Genomic DNA, 20,959 nt, shown 5'->3' on the forward strand with positions numbered 1-20,959 from the left:
GGCTCTCAGAAAAATATTATTTACAAAATCCACGCCTTGCTGGGCTCTCAGAAAAATGTTATTTAAAAATCCACGCCTTGATGGGCTCTCAGAAAATTATTATTCCAACAACCCACGCCCCAATGGGATCTCAGAAAAATATTATTCCAACAATCCTTGATGGGCTCTCAAAAAATTATTATTCCAACAACCCACGACTTGATGGGCTATCAAAAAATTTTTATTCCAACAATCCACGCCTTGATGGGCTCTCGGCAAATTATTATTCCAACAATCCACGCCTTGGTGGGCTCTCAGCAAATTAGTATTCCAACGATCCACGCCTTGATGGGCTCTCAGAAAATTATTATTCCAACAATCCACGCCTTGATGGGCTCTCAGAAAACTATGTTTCCAACAATCCACGCCTTGGTGGGCTCTCAGCAAATTTTTATGCCAACGATCCACGCCTTGATGGGCTCTCGGAGAATTATTGTTCCAACAATCCACGCCTTGATAGGCTCTCAGAAAAGTATTGTTTAAAAAATCCACGCCTTGATGGGCTCTCAGAAAATAATTATTCCAACAACCCACGCCTTAATGGGATCTCAGAAAAATATTATTCCAACAATCCACGCCTTGATGGGCTCTAAGAGAAAATTATTATTCCAACAACCCACGACTTGATGGACTCTCAGAAAATTATTATTCCAACAACCTACGACTTGATGGACTCTCAGAAAATTATTATTCCAACAACCCAAGCCTAGATGGGTTCTCAGAAAATTATTATTCCAACAATCCACGTATTGATGGGCTCTTAGAAAACTATTATTCCAACAATCCAGGCCTTGATGGGCTCTCAGAAAATTATTATTCCAATAATCCACACCTTTATGGGCTCTCAAAAAAGTATTATTTAAAAAATCCACGCCTTGATTGGCTCTCAGAAAATTATTATTCCAACAATCCACGCCTTGATGGGATCTCAGAAAATTATTATTTCAACAATCCACGCATTAATGGGCTCTCAGAAAATTATTATTCCAACAATCCACGCCATGATGGGCTCTCAGAAAATTATTATTCCAACATCCCACGCCTTGATCGGTTCTCAGAAAATTATTATTCTAACAATCCACGCCTTGATGGGCTCTCAGAAAACTATTATTCCAACAATCCACGCCTTGATAGGCTCTCAGAAAATTATTATTATTAATATTATTTATTGGGATCTCAGATATATTTTTTTGATTTAGGCCTCCTATAACATAAATTTCAAACTTCGATATTATTGGTTTCCTTTTATGATGTTTTTATTTATCTGCTACATACAAATTAATTTAAAATACATTATCTGTTAATTTACAAAATTGCATTTCTTCACTAAATACTATTAATTAATAAATTACACATTTACAAAAAACACACATTTATTTTACTTAAGTTCTAGTTTATTTGTACTTGGTAAAAATGCAGCCAATAAACAGCCAACTGAAAAAAAATAACAAAAAATTTCGAATTAATACCAAAATATCTCTCAGAAACATCAATCGATTTCCTTGATTAATACTTACGATACATGACCACACCGACCATCACAAACGGTGGAATACAACCGAATGACATGAAAATGGGAAACATGACATTACCCAATATGGAACCCATGCGACCAATCATCATGGTCAGCGATACAATCATTGTTCTACGTGGATAGAAATTATTCGAATTAGAAAAAATATTTTCTTCATAGATTTTGAATTTTTACCTTAGTGAAGTTGGAAATAGATTGACAGAAGTTCCAATAGACGATGTAGCAGACATACTACCCAATGCCGAATATATTGAGGTAATAATTAATGTCGTCAGCGATGATGAGGACCAATAGAGTGCGAAGCCACAGGTACCGGCAGCCAATAGACCAATAACTGAAATAAAATGTAAAAGGTTGATTTCAAGGACTTATTAATTCCGAACATGAACTTACCTTGAATTCTCTTATTTCCCAGGGCATTGATTAGTGAACCAGCCACTAAATATGTCGCAAAACCAATACAGGCCACAATAATGTTGTTGGTATAGGAAGCGGGAGTAATAATCTGAAATTAAAAAGGAATATATCATAAACTAAGAATCCAATCAAAAATTTTCTGGGAGCCAATTGTTGTATAAAATATATTCCTGATAGCCCAATTAGGTGTGAATTTTGTTAAAATATTTCTCTGAGCGCCCATTATGAACTCTATAGAATTCTTTGGAGAATCCAAAAAGAAGTGTATCTAATAAAATATATTTTTTCTGAACCCCCATAAAAAAATATATTTTACTGAGAGCCTATTACGGAGTTGATTTTGAAAATATTTTTTTCTGAGAGCCCATTAAGGTGTTATTTTTTTAATAGTATTTTTCTGAAATCCTATTAAGATGTGGATTTTTTTAAATAATACTTTTCTGCGAGCCCATTAAGGCGTGTTTTTTTTTAAATTATACTTTTCTGAGAGAACATTAAGGCGTGGATTTTTCAAATGATACTTTTCTGAGAGACCATTAAGTCGTGGATTTTTTAAATAATATTTCTGAGAGACCATTAAGGCGTGGATTTTTTAAGGTGTAGATTTTTAAATAATATTTCTGAGAGACCATTAAGGCGTGGATTTTTAAGGTGTAGATTTTTAAATAATATTTCTGAGAGACCATTAAGGCGTGGATTTTTTAAGGTGTAAATTTTTAAATAATATTTCTGAGAGACCATTAAGGCGTGGATTTTTTAAGGTGTAAATTTTTAAATAATATTTCTGAGAGACCATTAAGGCGTGGATTTTTTAAGGTGTAGATTTTTAAATAATACTTTTCTGCGAGACCATTAAGGCGTAGATTTTTAAATTATATTTCTGAGAGCCCATTATGGCGTTGATTTTTTAAGGCGTTGAGTTTTAAATAATATTTCTGAGAGTTCATTAAGGCGTAGATTTTTAAATAATATTTCTGAGAGCCCATTATGGCGTTGATTTTTTAAGGCGTAGATTTTTAAATAATATTTCTGAGAGCCCATTAAAGCGTTGATTTTTTAAGGCGTAGATTTTTAAATAATATTTCTGAGAGCCCATTAAGGCGTAGATTTTTAAATAATATTTCTGAGAGCCCATTAAGGCGTTGATTTTTTAAGGCGTAGATTTTTAAATAATATTTCTGAGAGCCCATTAAGGCGTTGATTTTTTAAGGCGTAGATTTTTAAATAATATTTCTGAGAGCCCATTAAGGCGTTGATTTTTTAAGGCATAGATTTTTAAATATTTCTGAGAGCCCATTAAGGTGTTGATTTTTAAGGCGTAGATTTTTAAATAATATTTCTGAGAGCCCATTAAGGCGGAGATTTTTTTAAATAATATTTCTGAGAGCTCATTAAGGTGGAGATTTTTTAAATAATACTTTTCTTCGAGCTCATTAAGGCTTGGATTTTTTTAAATAATACTTTTCTGCGAGCCCATAAAGGCTTGGATTTTTTTAAATAACATTTTTGAGAAATTGTACTCTAAAACATACCACAGTACACTCATCCACGGGATTTTTCACTAGCTCCGTTTTATTGACACTATATTCCAGAATGGTACACATACTGGTACTCTCATTGGAGATTTGTTCATATTCGTTGAGGGAAGCAAACATTTGGGGTAGCCAAAGGCGCATTGTGTTTTGACTGAAAATTTATAAAAGAAAAGCATTTTATTTTATAAAAACTTACACAAATTAAGACACCTTGAAACCCACCCCAATAAAATAAAGAATTGCATCAGACACACCCGGAAGCACAAGCCCACATATTGTTTGGAGCACAAAACTTTAAAGGTATTCGGTTGTTTGTCCATCAGTGCGGCTTCCGTATCAACATTATTATTATTTTCGGCAGACTGCTTCTCAGCATTACCAATATCATTCATATTAGCCTCAATGGTGGCAACACTAATTTTATCCGAATTATCTTCTTTTTGTTTGATCTCCTTTATCAACTCTTTGACCTAAAAGATAATATGGTTCCAATTTTTTATTTAAAATTTGAAAAAATTTTATTTTTCTACTTACGGGATATGTATCCTTTGATTTTCTGGTATTAACGGCATAGATAGTCTTAAATGCCTCCAATGCCTCGGCATTTCTACCTTGGGTAATAAGAAATCGAGGACTCTCGGGAAAGAAACAGAACAGGATACAACTTAGCAGACTTGGTATGCCACAAATGGCCAAATACATTTTCCATGAAACAACTATAAGATGATGAGAAATCATTATTACTTCTTGAAGTTCGCAATTGTTTTTCTTCTTCTTCTTCACTTACAATTCATATTAAATATATCGAAATTCCAGTCCAGCGGTAATATCAGCAAAGCCAATACAGGCAATAAAATTGCCGCCATCGAGAACATAACACCAATTATCATCATAATGCGGGAACGGAAATTGGTGCCATGAAATTCGGATAGATATGTCATCAGAACAGCAAAGGGACCGCACATGCTAGAAACACGAAAGAATTATGGTTTATAGTAAAGTTCTCCAGTTTAAGAACCATGGAGGTGCGTCGAATACTTACACAAATCCACCAAAATATTTTGCAATCATCAGCTGTGTTCGACTCTGACTCATAGCTCCACAGAGAACACAAACCACATCGAGGAAGAATCCAACAATAAGTAAATTTCGACGACCCTTATTATCAGCCAAATAACCCCAACCAATGGCGGATGTAATCATACCTGGAAAAAGAATATAGAAAAATTACATAAATAAATGTGGTTTACTTTATATAGAAAATTATATAAGTGTTGGATTGAAGAGCCCATTAATGTGTAGATTTTTAGAATAATATTTTTCTGGGAGTCCATTGAGTCTTGGATTTTTAAAATAATATTTTTCTGATATCCATTAATTAGTATTATCAAAAAATATATTTTGAGAACCTATCAAGGCGTGAATTTCATAAAATATATTTTGCTGACAGTCCACAGAGGATTTTTTAAATAATATATTTTTGAGAGCCCACCAAAGCGACGATTTTTAAAATATATTTTTCTTAGAGTCCATTAAATCATGGATTTAAAAAATATATATATCTTTTCCTTAGAGCCCTTAAAGATTCTTTAAATGTTTTTTTTAGACTACTAAAGTGTTTGATTGATCACCACCAGCATGATTTCAATAATCGCAAATTATGTAACGACTTGAGTAGTCTCAGTTTTTCTCCAAATTTCCCAGTTGAAAAGCTTTCAAATTATTTTTTAAGCTTCATTGAGAGATGAACTCTCTGCTCTATAGACAGTGGCATTTAGAGGGGAGAATCGAAAATACATCGAGCTTCGCCTCATAGAAATCTCCTTTTTTAAAAACGTTCAGAAGTTTATGCCCTCATCTCTTTCGAGATGAGCTACATGATCGAAGTTGCAATGAAAAATAAATATTTCAGTTATTTTTAAATCCGAAATGATAACACAAAAATCCGAAATGATTTTGTCAGAAAAACCAAAGGAATTTTCGTGGTCCAGGGACTCCAACTAAACAGAATTGGTACATTAGAACCCCTGAATAATTTTTGTGTCGCACAGTGTTATAATAGGGATTTGAAATTTTGGTATAAAAAAGGATGTTTGGCATTGAAAAGTCCAGTTTTCGGAATAGCAAAATATCCTTAGCGGACAAAATAGTACAACAGAAATGGGTAGAATTGGAATTGGGGTTTCTCAGATGTTAAAAAGGCTTCAGGCAGAAACTTTTCATTATAGGTTCAAAGGCTATTAATTTATAAACTTGTATAGAATAAAACGGAGTGTATAATGAATATGCCATTCTGTTAGCAACACTTCATCCCAATAACACAAGAGAAGTAACATGAAAAAACAGGATCCAAAAACATTGATGAATCCTTCAAACCCAGTAGCAAATGTTTCATAACCCTTGAGGGTTTATGAAATGTTTTTTTTACCTTTCACCACACTGTGGTACAGGGTATTATGTCTTTGTGCATATGTTTGTAACTGGCAAAAGGAAACGAGATAGATCCATTGTTCCTTTTGAGAATATGCATAGAATCACTTTCTGAGTCAATTTATGTCTGTCCGTCCGTCTGTTTGTCCATGTTAAATTGTAAAGAAAGTAAAGGTCGCATTTTCGATTCGAATTGAATGAAATATGGCACAGCTCATTTATTTGGTACAAGGACGAACTCAATTGAAATTTGAAAAAATCGGTTCATATTTACATATAGCTTCCGTATATATATTTTCGTCCGATTTAGTGTAAATGGTGCACCAAAGTCTCTATATATCTTTCGATTTGCACGTTATATAGCACAACGTACTGAATTAATTTTATAAGTTTCATGAATATGGTATCAGGTTTAGGTGTACCTCCCATATATATATATATATATATATGATGTAAATGGTGTAATAAAGTCCTTATGTATCTTTTGATTTGTACGAAATTTTGCACAACGTATCAAATTGAGACAAGAATGACGTTATTGCGTTTTTTTTTTGTTATAAAATTGGTGCGGATGCAGACATAGCTTCCATATATATTTCAATAATGTGCTATAAATCGATTTACATAAATTTGTCCTATTGTACGCAAACAACTCTATAAATTTTACGCAAACGACACTAAATTATAGTTTGCATGTGTATGTATTAACACTAGAACGCCGAAGGCAGTCATTTTGACCGCTTTCCAATTTCAAGTACAAAAGCAACTGTGCATTTAATGACACTTTTTTTTAAATTTGGTGACTTTTTGTACGTCATAGAATTACGTTTATTATAAAAAATTCATCAAATTTTAAAAAAAAGTGTCATTAAATGCACAGTTGCTTTTGTACTTGAAATTGGAAAGCGGTCAAAATGACTGCCTTCGGCGTTCTAGTGTTAATGTTAGCTGGTTCACTTATAGATACAGGTCACATATTCAAATTTGTTCAATTGTTAGGATACATATGTAGAATATATCCAAAATGCTGAAGGGTATCATATAGTCGGTCCAGCCCAACTTCACTACTTTCCTTACCAGTTATTAATCTCTTAGCACATTCTACAATTTTTTCAATGAAGTTTTGACAACAGTGGTCACAGTGGGTTCGAAAAGTTAGTAGCTTATAAGATGTCCTTGTACAACTTTTTCGGCATTGGTCCTCTCATTTTTTTTTTTTTTTTTGTGTACTTTATGAAAATCTTGTCTGTTTTTCATTGCATCGACAGTATGGGAAATACCTAAAAGTGGTATAACAACAATTTTTTAAGAGAATTTTGTGACTTAGAATACTAAATCTCAGCAAATTTTAATGGTAATTTGTACTAACATCTCAGCAACTAAAAACGTAGACAGATATTGATAGTTTTTGGAGGGTGGATGTGCCTACCATCGGTTGTAATGGGAATATGTCTAAACGTGGACCCTTCTTCGCAATTGTCCTGCCCATCGGAAGTTAGCTTGATTGATAAGAAAATAAACTATTACAATATAACAAATAAAACAGTAATAGTCGGTGTTGCCGGTAGATATATACCCTCAGCCTATGATTCGCGAAGGTCTACCGAATTAAACACAGGCTTTTTATTCGCTTTGTATAAGGTATATGTTTTTTTAAAAAGTTGACAATATTTGGAGAAGTTTAAGATGGCGATAGACCAAAAACTATATTTGTATCTGTTTTTCTGGTTGCGCATCTGCAGTTATGGCCCGAACATCACGGAACTTTACACAGAGAAAGGGGTCTGACTGTTTTAGTGAAGATCGTTGAATATTTAATAATAATAATTTAATTTAAATATAGCTTATTATGATGTATATATATTTAGGCCAGAAGGATAGAGACCTGAGAAGTTGATCGTATATCCAAGAGGACCTGACCTTTAAATTGATACCCATTATATTGAAGTATGTGCTATACTTAAACTTTATCTATGAATTCTTATATTGTTTAGTACAGAGATGGGCTGTCAGAAACAGTGACGTAAATGACATACATTTCCGACGTAGAAACGTCGGAAACCTACCCACATCCATTAGGTTTTTGACAAAATAGCTATTTCCTTTAATCAATTTCGAAATTACGCATGCTTTACTCAAATCCATAAAAAATTTGAAAATTTTCTTCTCAAAAAAATTTAGAAATTTTTATCAGTTCTAGCAAGGAATAGTCAGATATATGTAAAAATAATATATATTCTTGAAAATAACTTTATATGCTGATAATATTGAAATAAACGACGTTTACTACATTTATTACATTTTATACAGGTATATGACGTTTTCGACGTTTACACCTTTTTGACGGTCAAAAACCTAAAAATTCGTCATACGGACCATCCCTGGTTTAGTATTACCCTTACCACACTGGAGGTGCATGAGGTAAAAGTTATGGTCTATGACGACGCCTATCATTTTCGACTATTATCAGATGATATTTCGAGGATGAAATAGACTGCAAACGCCACGCCACAATTGTAAAAATTAGAATTACGCGAAATATTACCCAGGCTTGGGATATAGATCTGCAGAAGCTGAGTGATATGTGGTAGGGTATCATATGGTCGGCCACGTCCGACTTTACAGATCCGTTCAATTTTACAATTTGCACAGTTTCGATTAAGGGAACCCCCCCCCCCCATTCTCGATTTTTTTATTTTTAAGATTTTAAATGGGCTGGTAAATGAATACCAATGCTTGGTAAGGTTTGTAACTTGGCACATATATATTTGAAGATTTAAAAAGGAAGACAAATAATTTACAAAAATTTGTTGTTGTTGTTTTTTGGGTGCAAAGAAAAGTCCACATTTTCGATGGCGGGCATGATAACTCCTCACTGGAACATCGGAATCCGAAAATTCCAACTGTGTTAGAAAGAGGACATGTCTGGCTCTCGTATGAACTAGGATTATTGACTTCGCTCTAAAATTAACAAAATGGTGGACCTTTGAAAATTTTTTTTTGGAAAATCGCCGATTTTTTACCAAAAACCATGTTAAAAAATAAGGAAGATCTTCATTGGCTTTATCCTAGTTCATACGAGAGCTATACACTCTCAGAGAAACGCTGCAAAATTTGGAACCGATTGGATTATTGGTTTTTGAGTTATCGTGCCCGCCATTCACAAAAAAATGTTTAGAGTAAAACGCGTTTAAAGTTTGAGAAGCCCTTTAGCCGTCACTTAATGTTGATACAATAAATCGGATATATCTTCAAGACTTCTTGAGATTTTCACTTGAAATTTTGTAGAGACATTCCTTAATCAGTGTAGATTCGAATTATATCAACAAAAATTTTGACACCGAGAATGGGGGGGGTCCCCTTAAATCAGACATTCCATTATCTTGATATTGGATTAAAAATTTTTCAAAATGTTATGGAATGTAAATATATTACTGTGCAAAATTTGGAAATTCCGTTCATTCCATATGAAATTTACAAGTTTTCAAAATTTTGACTCTTTGTGGACCCTTTGTACATTTTCAGTACATTTTTGATCATTTTGCGGGGGAGGCACCAGAAGGTGTGGACCGATTTTCCCAATTTTCAAAGTTAATATGGGTTTGAAAGTAGGACATTTGGAATTTGATCTACGCTTTGTAAAGATAATAGGTTGTGGCAACTTTAGTCCGATCACATGATATTAAAATGAATTTCCAGTAAAATTTTGTATGGAAGGAGTGAACCGGTGGGTCCCACTTTCCAATTTTAATGTTGTTAGAAAAAAATATTACGATTTGCATATTTGGCATCAAATCGGAGATTCTACACCATTCGTTTCGGATTAAAAAAGTTTTCAACATTTGACCAATTTTAGGAGATGTACCAGAAAGAGTTCACCATTGGGTTCCATCTTCGGACTTTACCTATGCCTGGTAAAATAATATGTTTTGAAACCATAATATCAAATTACAGCCATTTCGAATAAAAACCCCTGTGAAAAATCCTTAGAATCCCGGAAAATTTAAGTACAGTAATATGAGATCTACCCTAAACGTGGACCCATATATTCCATTTTCAATATCAACCTGGAGGTCGTTAACCAACATAGTACATTTTCGTAAACGTTTAATATTATTTTCCAAATACTTCTAATTCACCCAACATATGTGAGCCTCATTCAAATTTTAGTGTTCAATATCCCAATTATAATTCAATCAATTTTTTCTGAGTGAAGACTGTAGAACTCATGGTTGACAATTTTGGGATCTGAGCTTTTCTTCCGAATTATGTAACATATTGAAAAAATATATATCTTACCACAATAAGTAATGGCATTTAGAATGCCCTTATCTAGTAGATCCAAACTAAGATCACATTCAGCACTGGGCAGGATATATGAAACCACAGCCGTTTCGAGGACTGTTGCCATGACGGCTGGCAAGGCCGCAAATAATAATAAAATATTAAAACGGCCAAATCCGCAGGCCTTAATGGCTGTTTCAAAATCAGCTGGACCGTCAGACATGGAGGGGCTGTTGTTGTCCTTGTTATTATTGCGATTATCTGAAAGCAAATATTATTATTCTTTACAATTCAAAAAATAATAATAATATTAAAAATCATACACACACACCTTTTTCAGTGTTGGTGGTATTGGAGATGGTAGCTGTTGGTGCTGTCGTCATGGACCCCATATTGAATGGCAGGACAGAATTTTGAACTTTTTCGGCACAATCACAGAATTATTTTTTAAATTTATTTATTTTATTATTATTTTTGGTTTGTTTTTCCTTGATTATCAACACATGTTTTTTGAACTGCCAATTTTTTCACTCGAAATTTCAATTTTCACTAAATTTTGAACCGTTCCATTAAACATCCCGAGACTAACTGATTAATAACCCGAGATGTTAAATCTTCTTATAAAAAAACTAAATTTTTATATACTCATTATTTGGCTTACGACAACGAAGACCGACGTACGACATTATCTCCCATATTATCTTCATTCATAAAAAATATGATATGGGGGCTTTTGCAAATATATTCCGATAATAAAAAGAAAATCTGGTAAATGTTTGCGATTTTTTTCGTTTTGTTTCTGGCCTTAGTATCAGCAACAGGAAGAATGAATGGCATGGAATATCCCTAGACCACTTTCTCGAAATTAGCAGCAGTTTTTGCCAATTTTTGATCCCCTATCAAAAAATGTTTTCTTTGTTAAAATTCGTAATGAGTATCCATTAGCCTGCTGAAAGATGATGATGATGATTCCAAGTGGTATTTTTTGTTTTGATCTTATCTTTGAATGTCCATATGTATGTAGGTATGTCTACTTATTATTATCATAATAACACCTTTATATGACACAAGAAGGCGACTAACTGTTTGTATTGTCAATGTTCTTGTTGTTGTCATCATTTTTGGGTTTGTTATTGTTTTTCTTTCGTCTCAGTGTCATCAACATAATGACGTTTGATATTTATGATCGCCTCCTTCTGTGGAGACACGATCAACACGAACTGTTCATTATGCCGAGCATGACAACATTGCAAAAATGTAATAAAGATACACTTATGTTTATGTAAATAGCACAGATATTGTTTTGAATTACACATAGATTTTATTATCCGCTTTATATAAGGCATATGTTCTTTCATCAAAGAAGTTGCGGATTTAATGCTGATCAATTAAGTTATTCAATTAGCATCAAATTAAAATTACGACATTATAAAATATTGACCCTTTGTAGTGGAGGTACCAGAAGGAGAGGACCGACGGGTGCCACCCTCGGACTAGATCTAGGCTTGTTAAAGATAATGTGCAAAATTTTATTCAAATCGGACATTCGCTAATATTGGACTAGTAAATATTGACAATATTGACCATTGTGGGGGAGGTACCAGAAGGAGTGAACCAATGGGTCCCAAGTTTGGTTCAAATTGGATAGTATGTTCGCATGATGTTATAAAATTAACTCTTTACAAAATGTTGATCATTTTGTGGAGGAGGTGCGAGAAGGAGTGGACCAGCTTCGAACTTAAACTATGGAATAAATATTACGATCGTATTATCGTGCGCACCAGCCCAGACAGACCAACGGACATTTGTAAATCGACTCCATATTATCTGAATAGGATTTGGTCCAAAGAAACCAAATATTTTGCTAGTTCCTCAAAACTATTTTTTAAAATCCTAGCTTCATGCTTTATTCTTTAAAAATCCACCCTTAAAGCCCTCCTAGGCCCTCACAAAATATTCTTTAAAAATCCACGCTTATAGCCATCCTAGGCCCTCACAAAATAAAAATCCACGCTTATAGCCCTCCTAGGCCCTCACAAAATATTCTTTAAAAATCCACGCTTATAGCCCTCGTAGTCCCTCACATAATATTCTTTAAAAATCCACGCTTATAGCCCTCCTAGTCCCTCATAAAATATTCTTTAAAAATCCACGCTTATAGCCCTCGTAGTCCCTCACAAAATATTCTTTAAAATCCACGCTTATAGCTCTCCTAGTCCCTCACAAAATATTCTTTAAAAATATAGCTCTCCTAGTACCTCAATAAATATTTTGTAAAAATCCTCGCTTATAGCTCTCCAAGTCCTTGGGAAAATATTCTGTAAAAATCCACGCTTATAGCTCTCCTAGTCCCTCAGAAAATATTCTTTAAAAATCCACGCTTATAGCTCTCCTAGTCCCTAGAAAATATTCTTTAAAAATCCACGCTCATAGCTTTTCTAGTCCTTGGGAAAATATTCTTTAAAAATCCACGCTTATAGCTCTCCTAGTCCTTAGGAAAATATTTTTTAAAAATCCACGCTTATAGCTCTCCTAGTCCTTGGGAAAATATTCTTTAAAAATCCACGCTTATAGCTCTCCTAGTCCCTCAAAACATATTCTGTAAAAATCCACGCTTATAGCTCTCCAAGTCCTTGGGAAAATATTCTGTAAAAATCCACGCTTATAGCTCTCCTAGTCCTTCAGAAAATATTCTTTAAAAATCCACGTTCATAGCTTTTCTAGTCCTTGGGAAAATATTCTTTAAAATCCACGCTTATAGCTCTCCCATTCCTGGGGAAAATATTCTTTAAAAATCCACGCTTATAGCTCTCCCATTTCTTGGGAAAATATTCTTTAAAAATCCACGCTTATAGCTTTTCTAGTCCCTCAAAAAATATTCGTTAAAAATCCACGCTTCTAGCTATCACAGTCCTTAGGAAAATATTCTTTAAAAATACACGCTTATAGCTCTCCTAGTACTTGGGAAAATATTCTTTAAAAATTCACGCTTAATGCTCTCCTAGACCTTGGCAAAATATTCTTTAAAAATCCACTCTTATAGCTCTCCAAGTCCTTGGGAAAATATTCTGTAAAAATCCACGCTTATAGCTCTCCTAGTCCCTCAGAAAATATTCCGTAAAAGTCCACGCTTAAAGCTCTTCTAGTCCCTCAAAAAATATTCTTTAAAAATCCACGCTTCTAGCTCTCACAGTCCTTAGAAAATATTCTTTAAAAATCCACGCTTCTAGCTCTCACAGTCCTTAGAAAATATTCTTTAAAAATCCACGCTTGATGCTATCCTAGTCCTTGGGAAAATATTCTTTAAAAATCCACGCTTGATGCTATCCTAGTCCTTGGGAAAATATTCTTTAAAAATCCACGCTTGATGCTATCCTAGTCCTTGGGAAAATATTCTTTAAAAATCCACGCTTGATGCTATCCTAGTCCTTGGGAAAATATTCTTTAAAAATCCAATCCTTGGGAAAATATTCTTTAAAAATCCACGCTTATATGTCTGATAGTCCTACAAAAATATTTTTTAAATATTCACAATTTTAAATATTTTTTTGTTTTCATTTTAGATTACTATGCGCCTGGGAAATTTCAGGGTAAGTAGAAGCACCGAGTCTTTCAGCTCCCAAACATGCAAAATTTTTAGAAGTTTTCAATTTGATTTTCTCTTATAATTTATTATAATAAATGGTGTATAATCATAAAATATTATTTTATATTATTTCTTATTTAACACTAGAACGCCGAAGGCGGTCATTTTGACCGCTTTCCAATTTCAAGTACAAAAGCAACTGTGCATTTAATGACACTTTTATTTTAAATTTGGTGATTTTTTTATAATAAACGTAATTCTATGAGATACAAAAAGTCACAAAATTTTAAAAAAAAGTGTCATTAAATGCACAGTTGCTTTTTTACTTGAAATTGGAAAGCAGTCAAAATGACTGCCTTCGGCATTCTAGTGTTAATAAAAAATCGAAAACATATTTTTTATATATTTATACAAATTTTAATAAAATCAAAAATTTGTATTATTTTCATTTAATTACAATTTTTATTATTAGACGTATTTACAATTTCTTGCTTATTACTTATACATAATGTCTGGTGTGTTCTCACTTAAGCTCCACTTTATTTGAATTTGGTAAAAATGCACACAATAAACAGCCCACTAAAAATCATAGAAGAAAAACATCAGTTAATTCTCCGCAAATATACAAAAATAATGATCTACAAAATACTCACAATACAAGACAATGCCGATCATTGCAATCGGTGGGATGCAGCCGAATGACATAAAAATGGGAAATACGACATTACCAGCTATCGATCCAATGCGACCAATCATCAAGGTCAATGACACAATCATTGTTCTGCGACGAGCAATTAAAAATAATAATATAAAAAAATAATAATATAAAAATGTGTTTTTTACCTCAACGAAGTCGGAAATAAATTGACGGAAGATCCAATAGCTGATGATGCCGACATACTGCCCAATGCTGAATATGTCGATGTTAGTATCAATGTTGTCAGTGACGTTGACGACCAATAGAGGGCGATGCCACAGCTACCAGCAACTGTTAGGCCAATAACTAGAATTTAAGAAAATAAATTTTAAAAAATACATTTTAAGTATGAAAATGTATAAAATATTCTTGTTCATTCATGCTTACCCTGTATTCTCTTATTTCCTATGGCAGTGATGAGTGTTCCCGCTGCTAAATATATAATAAAACCAACACAGCCCACAATGATGTTATTCGTGTAGGATGAAGGGGTAATAATCTGAAATAAAGAAGGAATATGGTATCAGAGCAGGGTATCAGAGCTATAAGCCTGAAATTAAAAAAATATATATTTTTAGAGGGACCAACATGAATTTTTAAAGAATATTTTCTCAAGAAGCCTCAGACAAACAGGCGTGGATTTTTAAAGAATATTTTCTCAAGAAGCCTCAGACAAACAGGCGTGGATTTTTAAAGAATATTTTCTCAAGAAGCCTCAGACAAACAGGCGTGGATTTTTAAAGAATATTTTCTCAAGAAGCCTCAGACAAACAGGCGTGGATTTTTAAAGAATATTTTCTCAAGAAGCCTCAGACAAACAGGCGTGGATTTTTAAAGAATATTTTCTCAAGAAGCCTCAGACAAACAGGCGTGGATTTTTAAAGAATATTTTCTCAAGAAGCCTCAGACAAACAGGCGTGGATTTTTAAAGAATATTTTCTCAAGAAGCCTCAGACAAACAGGCGTGGATTTTTAAAGAATATTTTCTCAAGAAGCCTCAGACAAACAGGCGTGGATTTTTAAAGAATATTTTCTCAAGAAGCCTCAGACAAACAGGCGTGGATTTTTAAAGAATATTTTCTCAAGAAGCCTCAGACAAACAGGCGTGGATTTTTAAAGAATATTTTCTCAAGAAGCCTCAGACAAACAGGCGTGGATTTTTAAAGAATATTTTCTCAAGAAGCCTCAGACAAACAGGCAAACAGACAAACAGCCTCAGACAAACAGGCGTGGATTTTTAAAGAATATTTTCTCAAGAAGCCTCAGACAAACAGGCAAACAGACAAACAGGCGTGGATTTTTAAAGAATATGTTTGCTCAAGAATCCATGAAGTAGATTAGTTAACTTACCACAACACATTCATCTGTGGAATTTTTCATTAGATTCGTTTTATTGACACTGTACTCAAAAATCGTGCACATGCTGGTCGATTCATTCGAAATTTGTTCATATTCATTGAGGGAAGCAAACAATTGCGGTAGCCAAAGACGCAAGGTGTTTTGTCTGAAAAATATGAAAATAATATGAAATTATAATAGCATATCTTGAAAATGTTCCATTCACACCTACCCTATCATGATAAAGAATTCAATCAGACAAACCTGAATGCTCAAACCCAAATATTGTCTGGAACACAATGTCTTAAATATATTTGGTTGTTTATCCATCAGAGTGGCATCTTTTACATTATTTGTGCCCATTTCGGGATTACCTTCATTGCAAATGTCCTTGGTATTGGCCTCTATGGTTGCCACTTGTATTTTATTCAAACTTCCCTCATCCTTTTGTTTAATTTCTTTGATTAATTCTTGAATCTGTAAATATTGTAAATACAAAAATTAAATAATTTTTAAAATTTTAATATTTGGCCCACATACCGGATATGTATCCTTTGATTTCCCTGTATTTGCTGCATACATTTTCCTAAAGACCTCCAGAGCTTCGGTATTTCTTCCTTGTGAAATAAGAAAACGTGGACTTTCGGGGAAAAAACCAAATATGACGCTACTTAGCAGACTGGGTAATCCGCATACGGCCAAATACACTTTCCACGCAACAACTAGGAACACCAACAAACGTTTTCATTAATTCTCCAAAAATTAAAAAAAAATCTTACAATTCATGTTGAATATTTGAAAATTCCAATCTGCCGGTAATACCACGATGGCCAGCAGCGGCATTGTCAAAGTGGCAATGGAGATCATAATACCAACAATCATCATAATACGCATACGAAAATGACTACCATGGAATTCGGATAAATATGATACCAAAATTGCGAAGGGGCCACACATTCTGCAAAATAAGTAAAGAGGGTAGTTAAACATCCCCACATATTTTTTTATAATTTGTTCACTTACACAATTCCACTAAAAAATTTGGCAATCATCAGCTGGGTCCTACTTTGACTCATTGCAGCGCATAGAACACAAATAACATCGAGTAAATGTCCACAGATTAATAGGTTCCGTCGGCCTTTTTTGTCAGCCAAATAGCCCCAGCCCATGGCGGATATTATCATACCTGAAATATGAATATAGAAATAATTGTCAACAAGTAAAAACATCTTGAGAAAATATTCTTTAAAAATCCACGCCTCTTTGCTTCAGGATTCTTGAGAAAATATTCTTTAAAAATCCACGCCTCTTTGCTTCAGGATTCTTGAGAAAATATTCTTTAAAAATCCACGCCTCTTTGCTTCAGGATTCTTGAGAAAATATTCTTTAAAAATCCACGCCTCTTTGCTTCAGGATTCTTGAGAAAATATTCTTTAAAAATCCACGCCTCTTTGCTTCAGGATTCTTGAGAAAATATTCTTTAAAAATCCACGCCTCTTTGCTTCAGGATTCTTGAGAAAATATTCTTTAAAAATCCACGCCTCTTTGCTTCAGGATTCTTGAGAAAATATTCTTTAAAAATCCACGCCTCTTTGCTTCAGGATTCTTGAGAAAATATTCTTTAAAAATCCACGCCTCTTTGCTTCAGGATTCTTGAGAAAATATTCTTTAAAAATCCACGCCTCTTTGCTTCAGGATTCTTGAGAAAATATTCTTTAAAAATCCACGCCTCTTTGCTTCAGGATTCTTGAGAAAATATTCTTTAAAAATCCACGCCTCTTTGCTTCAGGATTCTTGAGAAAATATTCTTTAAAAATCCACGCCTCTTTGCTTCAGGATTCTTGAGAAAATATTCTTTAAAAATCCACGCCTCTTTGCTTCAGGATTCTTGAGAAAATATTCTTTAAAAATCCACGCCTCTTTGCTTCAGGATTCTTGAGAAAATATTCTTTAAAAATCCACGCCTCTTTGCTTCAGGATTCTTGAGAAAATATTCTTTAAAAATCCACGCCTCTTTGCTTCAGGATTCTTGAGAAAATATTCTTTAAAAATCCACGCCTCTTTGCTTCAGGATTCTTGAGAAAATATTCTTTAAAAATCCACGCCTCTTTGCTTCAGGATTCTTGAGAAAATATTCTTTAAAAATCCACGCCTCTTTGCTTCAGGATTCTTGAGAAAATATTCTTTAAAAATCCACGCCTCTTTGCTTCAGGATTCTTGAGAAAATATTCTTTAAAAATCCACGCCTCTTTGCTTCAGGATTCTTGAGAAAATATTCTTTAAAAATCCACGCCTCTTTGCTTCAGGATTCTTGAGAAAATATTCTTTAAAAATCCACGCCTCTTTGCTTCAGGATTCTTGAGAAAATATTCTTTAAAAATCCACGCCTCTTTGCTTCAGGATTCTTGAGAAAATATTCTTTAAAAATCCACGCCTCTTTGCTTCAGGATTCTTGAGAAAATATTCTTTAAAAATCCACGCCTCTTTGCTTCAGGATTCTTGAGAAAATATTCTTTAAAAATCCACGCCTCTTTGCTTCAGGATTCTTGAGAAAATATTCTTTAAAAATCCACGCCTCTTTGCTTCAGGATTCTTGAGAAAATATTCTTTAAAAATCCACGCCTCTTTGCTTCAGGATTCTTGAGAAAATATTCTTTAAAAATCCACGCCTCTTTGCTTCAGGATTCTTGAGAAAATATTCTTTAAAAATCCACGCCTCTTTGCTTCAGGATTCTTGAGAAAATATTCTTTAAAAATCCACGCCTCTTTGCTTCAGGATTCTTGAGAAAATATTCTTTAAAAATCCACGCCTCTTTGCTTCAGGATTCTTGAGAAAATATTCTTTAAAAATCCACGCCTCTTTGCTTCAGGATTCTTGAGAAAATATTCTTTAAAAATCCACGCCTCTTTGCTTCAGGATTCTTGAGAAAATATTCTTTAAAAATCCACGCCTCTTTGCTTCAGGATTCTTGAGAAAATATTCTTTAAAAATCCACGCCTCTTTGCTTCAGGATTCTTGAGAAAATATTCTTTAAAAATCCACGCCTCTTTGCTTCAGGATTCTTGAGAAAATATTCTTTAAAAATCCACGCCTCTTTGCTTCAGGATTCTTGAGAAAATATTCTTTAAAAATCCACGCCTCTTTGCTTCAGGATTCTTGAGAAAATATTCTTTAAAAATCCACGCCTCTTTGCTTCAGGATTCTTGAGAAAATATTCTTTAAAAATCCACGCCTCTTTGCTTCAGGATTCTTGAGAAAATATTCTTTAAAAATCCACGCCTCTTTGCTTCAGGATTCTTGAGAAAATATTCTTTAAAAATCCACGCCTCTTTGCTTCAGGATTCTTGAGAAAATATTCTTTAAAAATCCACGCCTCTTTGCTTCAGGATTCTTGAGAAAATATTCTTTAAAAATCCACGCCTCTTTGCTTCAGGATTCTTGAGAAAATATTCTTTAAAAATCCACGCCTCTTTGCTTCAGGATTCTTGAGAAAATATTCTTTAAAAATCCACGCCTCTTTGCTTCAGGATTCTTGAGAAAATATTCTTTAAAAATCCACGCCTCTTTGCTTCAGGATTCTTGAGAAAATATTCTTTAAAAATCCACGCCTCTTTGCTTCAGGATTCTTGAGAAAATATTCTTTAAAAATCCACGCCTCTTTGCTTCAGGATTCTTGAGAAAATATTCTTTAAAAATCCACGCCTCTTTGCTTCAGGATTCTTGAGAAAATATTCTTTAAAAATCCACGCCTCTTTGCTTCAGGATTCTTGAGAAAATATTCTTTAAAAATCCACGCCTCTTTGCTTCAGGATTCTTGAGAAAATATTCTTTAAAAATCCACGCCTCTTTGCTTCAGGATTCTTGAGAAAATATTCTTTAAAAATCCACGCCTCTTTGCTTCAGGATTCTTGAGAAAATATTCTTTAAAAATCCACGCCTCTTTGCTTCAGGATTCTTGAGAAAATATTCTTTAAAAATCCACGCCTCTTTGCTTCAGGATTCTTGAGAAAATATTCTTTAAAAATCCACGCCTCTTTGCTTCAAGATTCTTGAGAAAATATTCTTTAAAAATCCACGTCTCTTTGCTTCAGGATTCTTGAGAAAATATTCTTTAAAAATCCACGTCTCTTTGCTTCAGGATTCTTGAGAAAATATTCATTAAAAATACATGCCTCTTTGGAGGCATAATAAAATATTTTGGTTTTTAGTAAATATCTTACCGCAATATGTAATGGCATTAAGGATGCCTTTGTCTAATAAATCCAAATTTAGATCACATTCTGCACTGGGTAGGATGTATGAAATTACAGCACTGGCAAAACATGCAGCCAGGACAACCGGCAAGCCAGCCATCAGTAGGAAAATATTAAAGCGGCCAAAACCACAGGCCTTAATGGCTGTCTCGAAATCAGCGGGACGATCTGCCATTTTGGAGTACCACACATATATAAATTATTTTTTATGTTTAAATTTAATTAATTTATTTTTTCCCACGGATAATCAAATCATTTTGCTATCGTATTTGTTTTTATTAAAATATCACTTTTTTCCCAGAAGTTTAACTTTTTCATCAAAGCTGCGGAGACAAACTGCTTAACAATGTGGGAAGTTATATTTTTTATAGAAGAACATTTGCACTCGATTTTGCACTGGATGTCGTACGACTAGATCTACCCCTATTATCTTCATTCATAAAATTTGTTGTTTGCAAAATGTTTGCAATTAATTTTCAGGTTTATCATTCATCAAATCATCAACAAATTTATTTTTATATATCGCGAAAAAGTTCCTTTGTTTAGATTGCAGTAGCTGCCGTTAACCTGATACTATTATTTCCGTTGATGTTATGTATGTATGTTTTCATATTCTTATCATTACAACGCCTTAATTTAGATATTATCAGTATTCTGATTATAAGTTTGAGTGATTTTTTCTAGGAAATCAGCTTAATGATCGCAACATTATTATGTAAAAAATATTGTAACAGTTTCAATGCAATTTGTTGCCACCTCATTTTAATATAAAGATAATTTTTGAGATATTCCAGAGATCTCACAACTGCAGAAGATATTCTAAAATACTGTGTAAAGCATTTATG

The 20,959-nt window shown here is 33.6% G+C and overlaps 2 protein-coding genes across 2 annotated transcripts; both read right to left on the bottom strand.

Moving 5' to 3' along the window:
* Nucleotides 1-1,411: 1,411 nt before the first annotated feature.
* Nucleotides 1,412-10,631, bottom strand: LOC133327655 (synaptic vesicle glycoprotein 2B-like). Its single transcript, XM_061536177.1, has 11 exons — nucleotides 10,571-10,631; nucleotides 10,255-10,500; nucleotides 4,568-4,730; nucleotides 4,313-4,491; nucleotides 4,060-4,241; nucleotides 3,748-3,995; nucleotides 3,523-3,676; nucleotides 1,967-2,078; nucleotides 1,748-1,907; nucleotides 1,557-1,684; nucleotides 1,412-1,473 (listed from the first exon to the last, which is right to left on the bottom strand). Exons 1-11 carry the CDS (start codon nucleotides 10,629-10,631, stop codon nucleotides 1,418-1,420), a joined length of 1,689 nt encoding a protein of 562 aa, XP_061392161.1. The 3' UTR covers nucleotides 1,412-1,417.
* A 3,717-nt stretch (nucleotides 10,632-14,348) lies between these two features.
* LOC133327656 (organic cation transporter 1-like) lies at nucleotides 14,349-20,289 on the bottom strand. The gene is made up of 10 exons (XM_061536178.1): nucleotides 20,082-20,289; nucleotides 16,884-17,046; nucleotides 16,640-16,818; nucleotides 16,401-16,582; nucleotides 16,093-16,337; nucleotides 15,873-16,026; nucleotides 14,910-15,021; nucleotides 14,669-14,828; nucleotides 14,479-14,606; nucleotides 14,349-14,404 (listed from the first exon to the last, which is right to left on the bottom strand). The coding sequence occupies exons 1-10, from the start codon at nucleotides 20,287-20,289 to the stop codon at nucleotides 14,349-14,351; spliced, it is 1,587 nt and encodes a 528-aa protein (XP_061392162.1).
* Between the last annotated feature and the right edge of the window lie 670 nt (nucleotides 20,290-20,959).

Source organism: Musca vetustissima, unplaced genomic scaffold (assembly GCF_032173495.1).
Source record: "Musca vetustissima isolate MV318-11 ecotype Yass unplaced genomic scaffold, APGP_CSIRO_Mvet_v1 utg12009, whole genome shotgun sequence".
Classification (NCBI taxonomy): Eukaryota; Metazoa; Arthropoda; class Insecta; order Diptera; family Muscidae; genus Musca; species Musca vetustissima.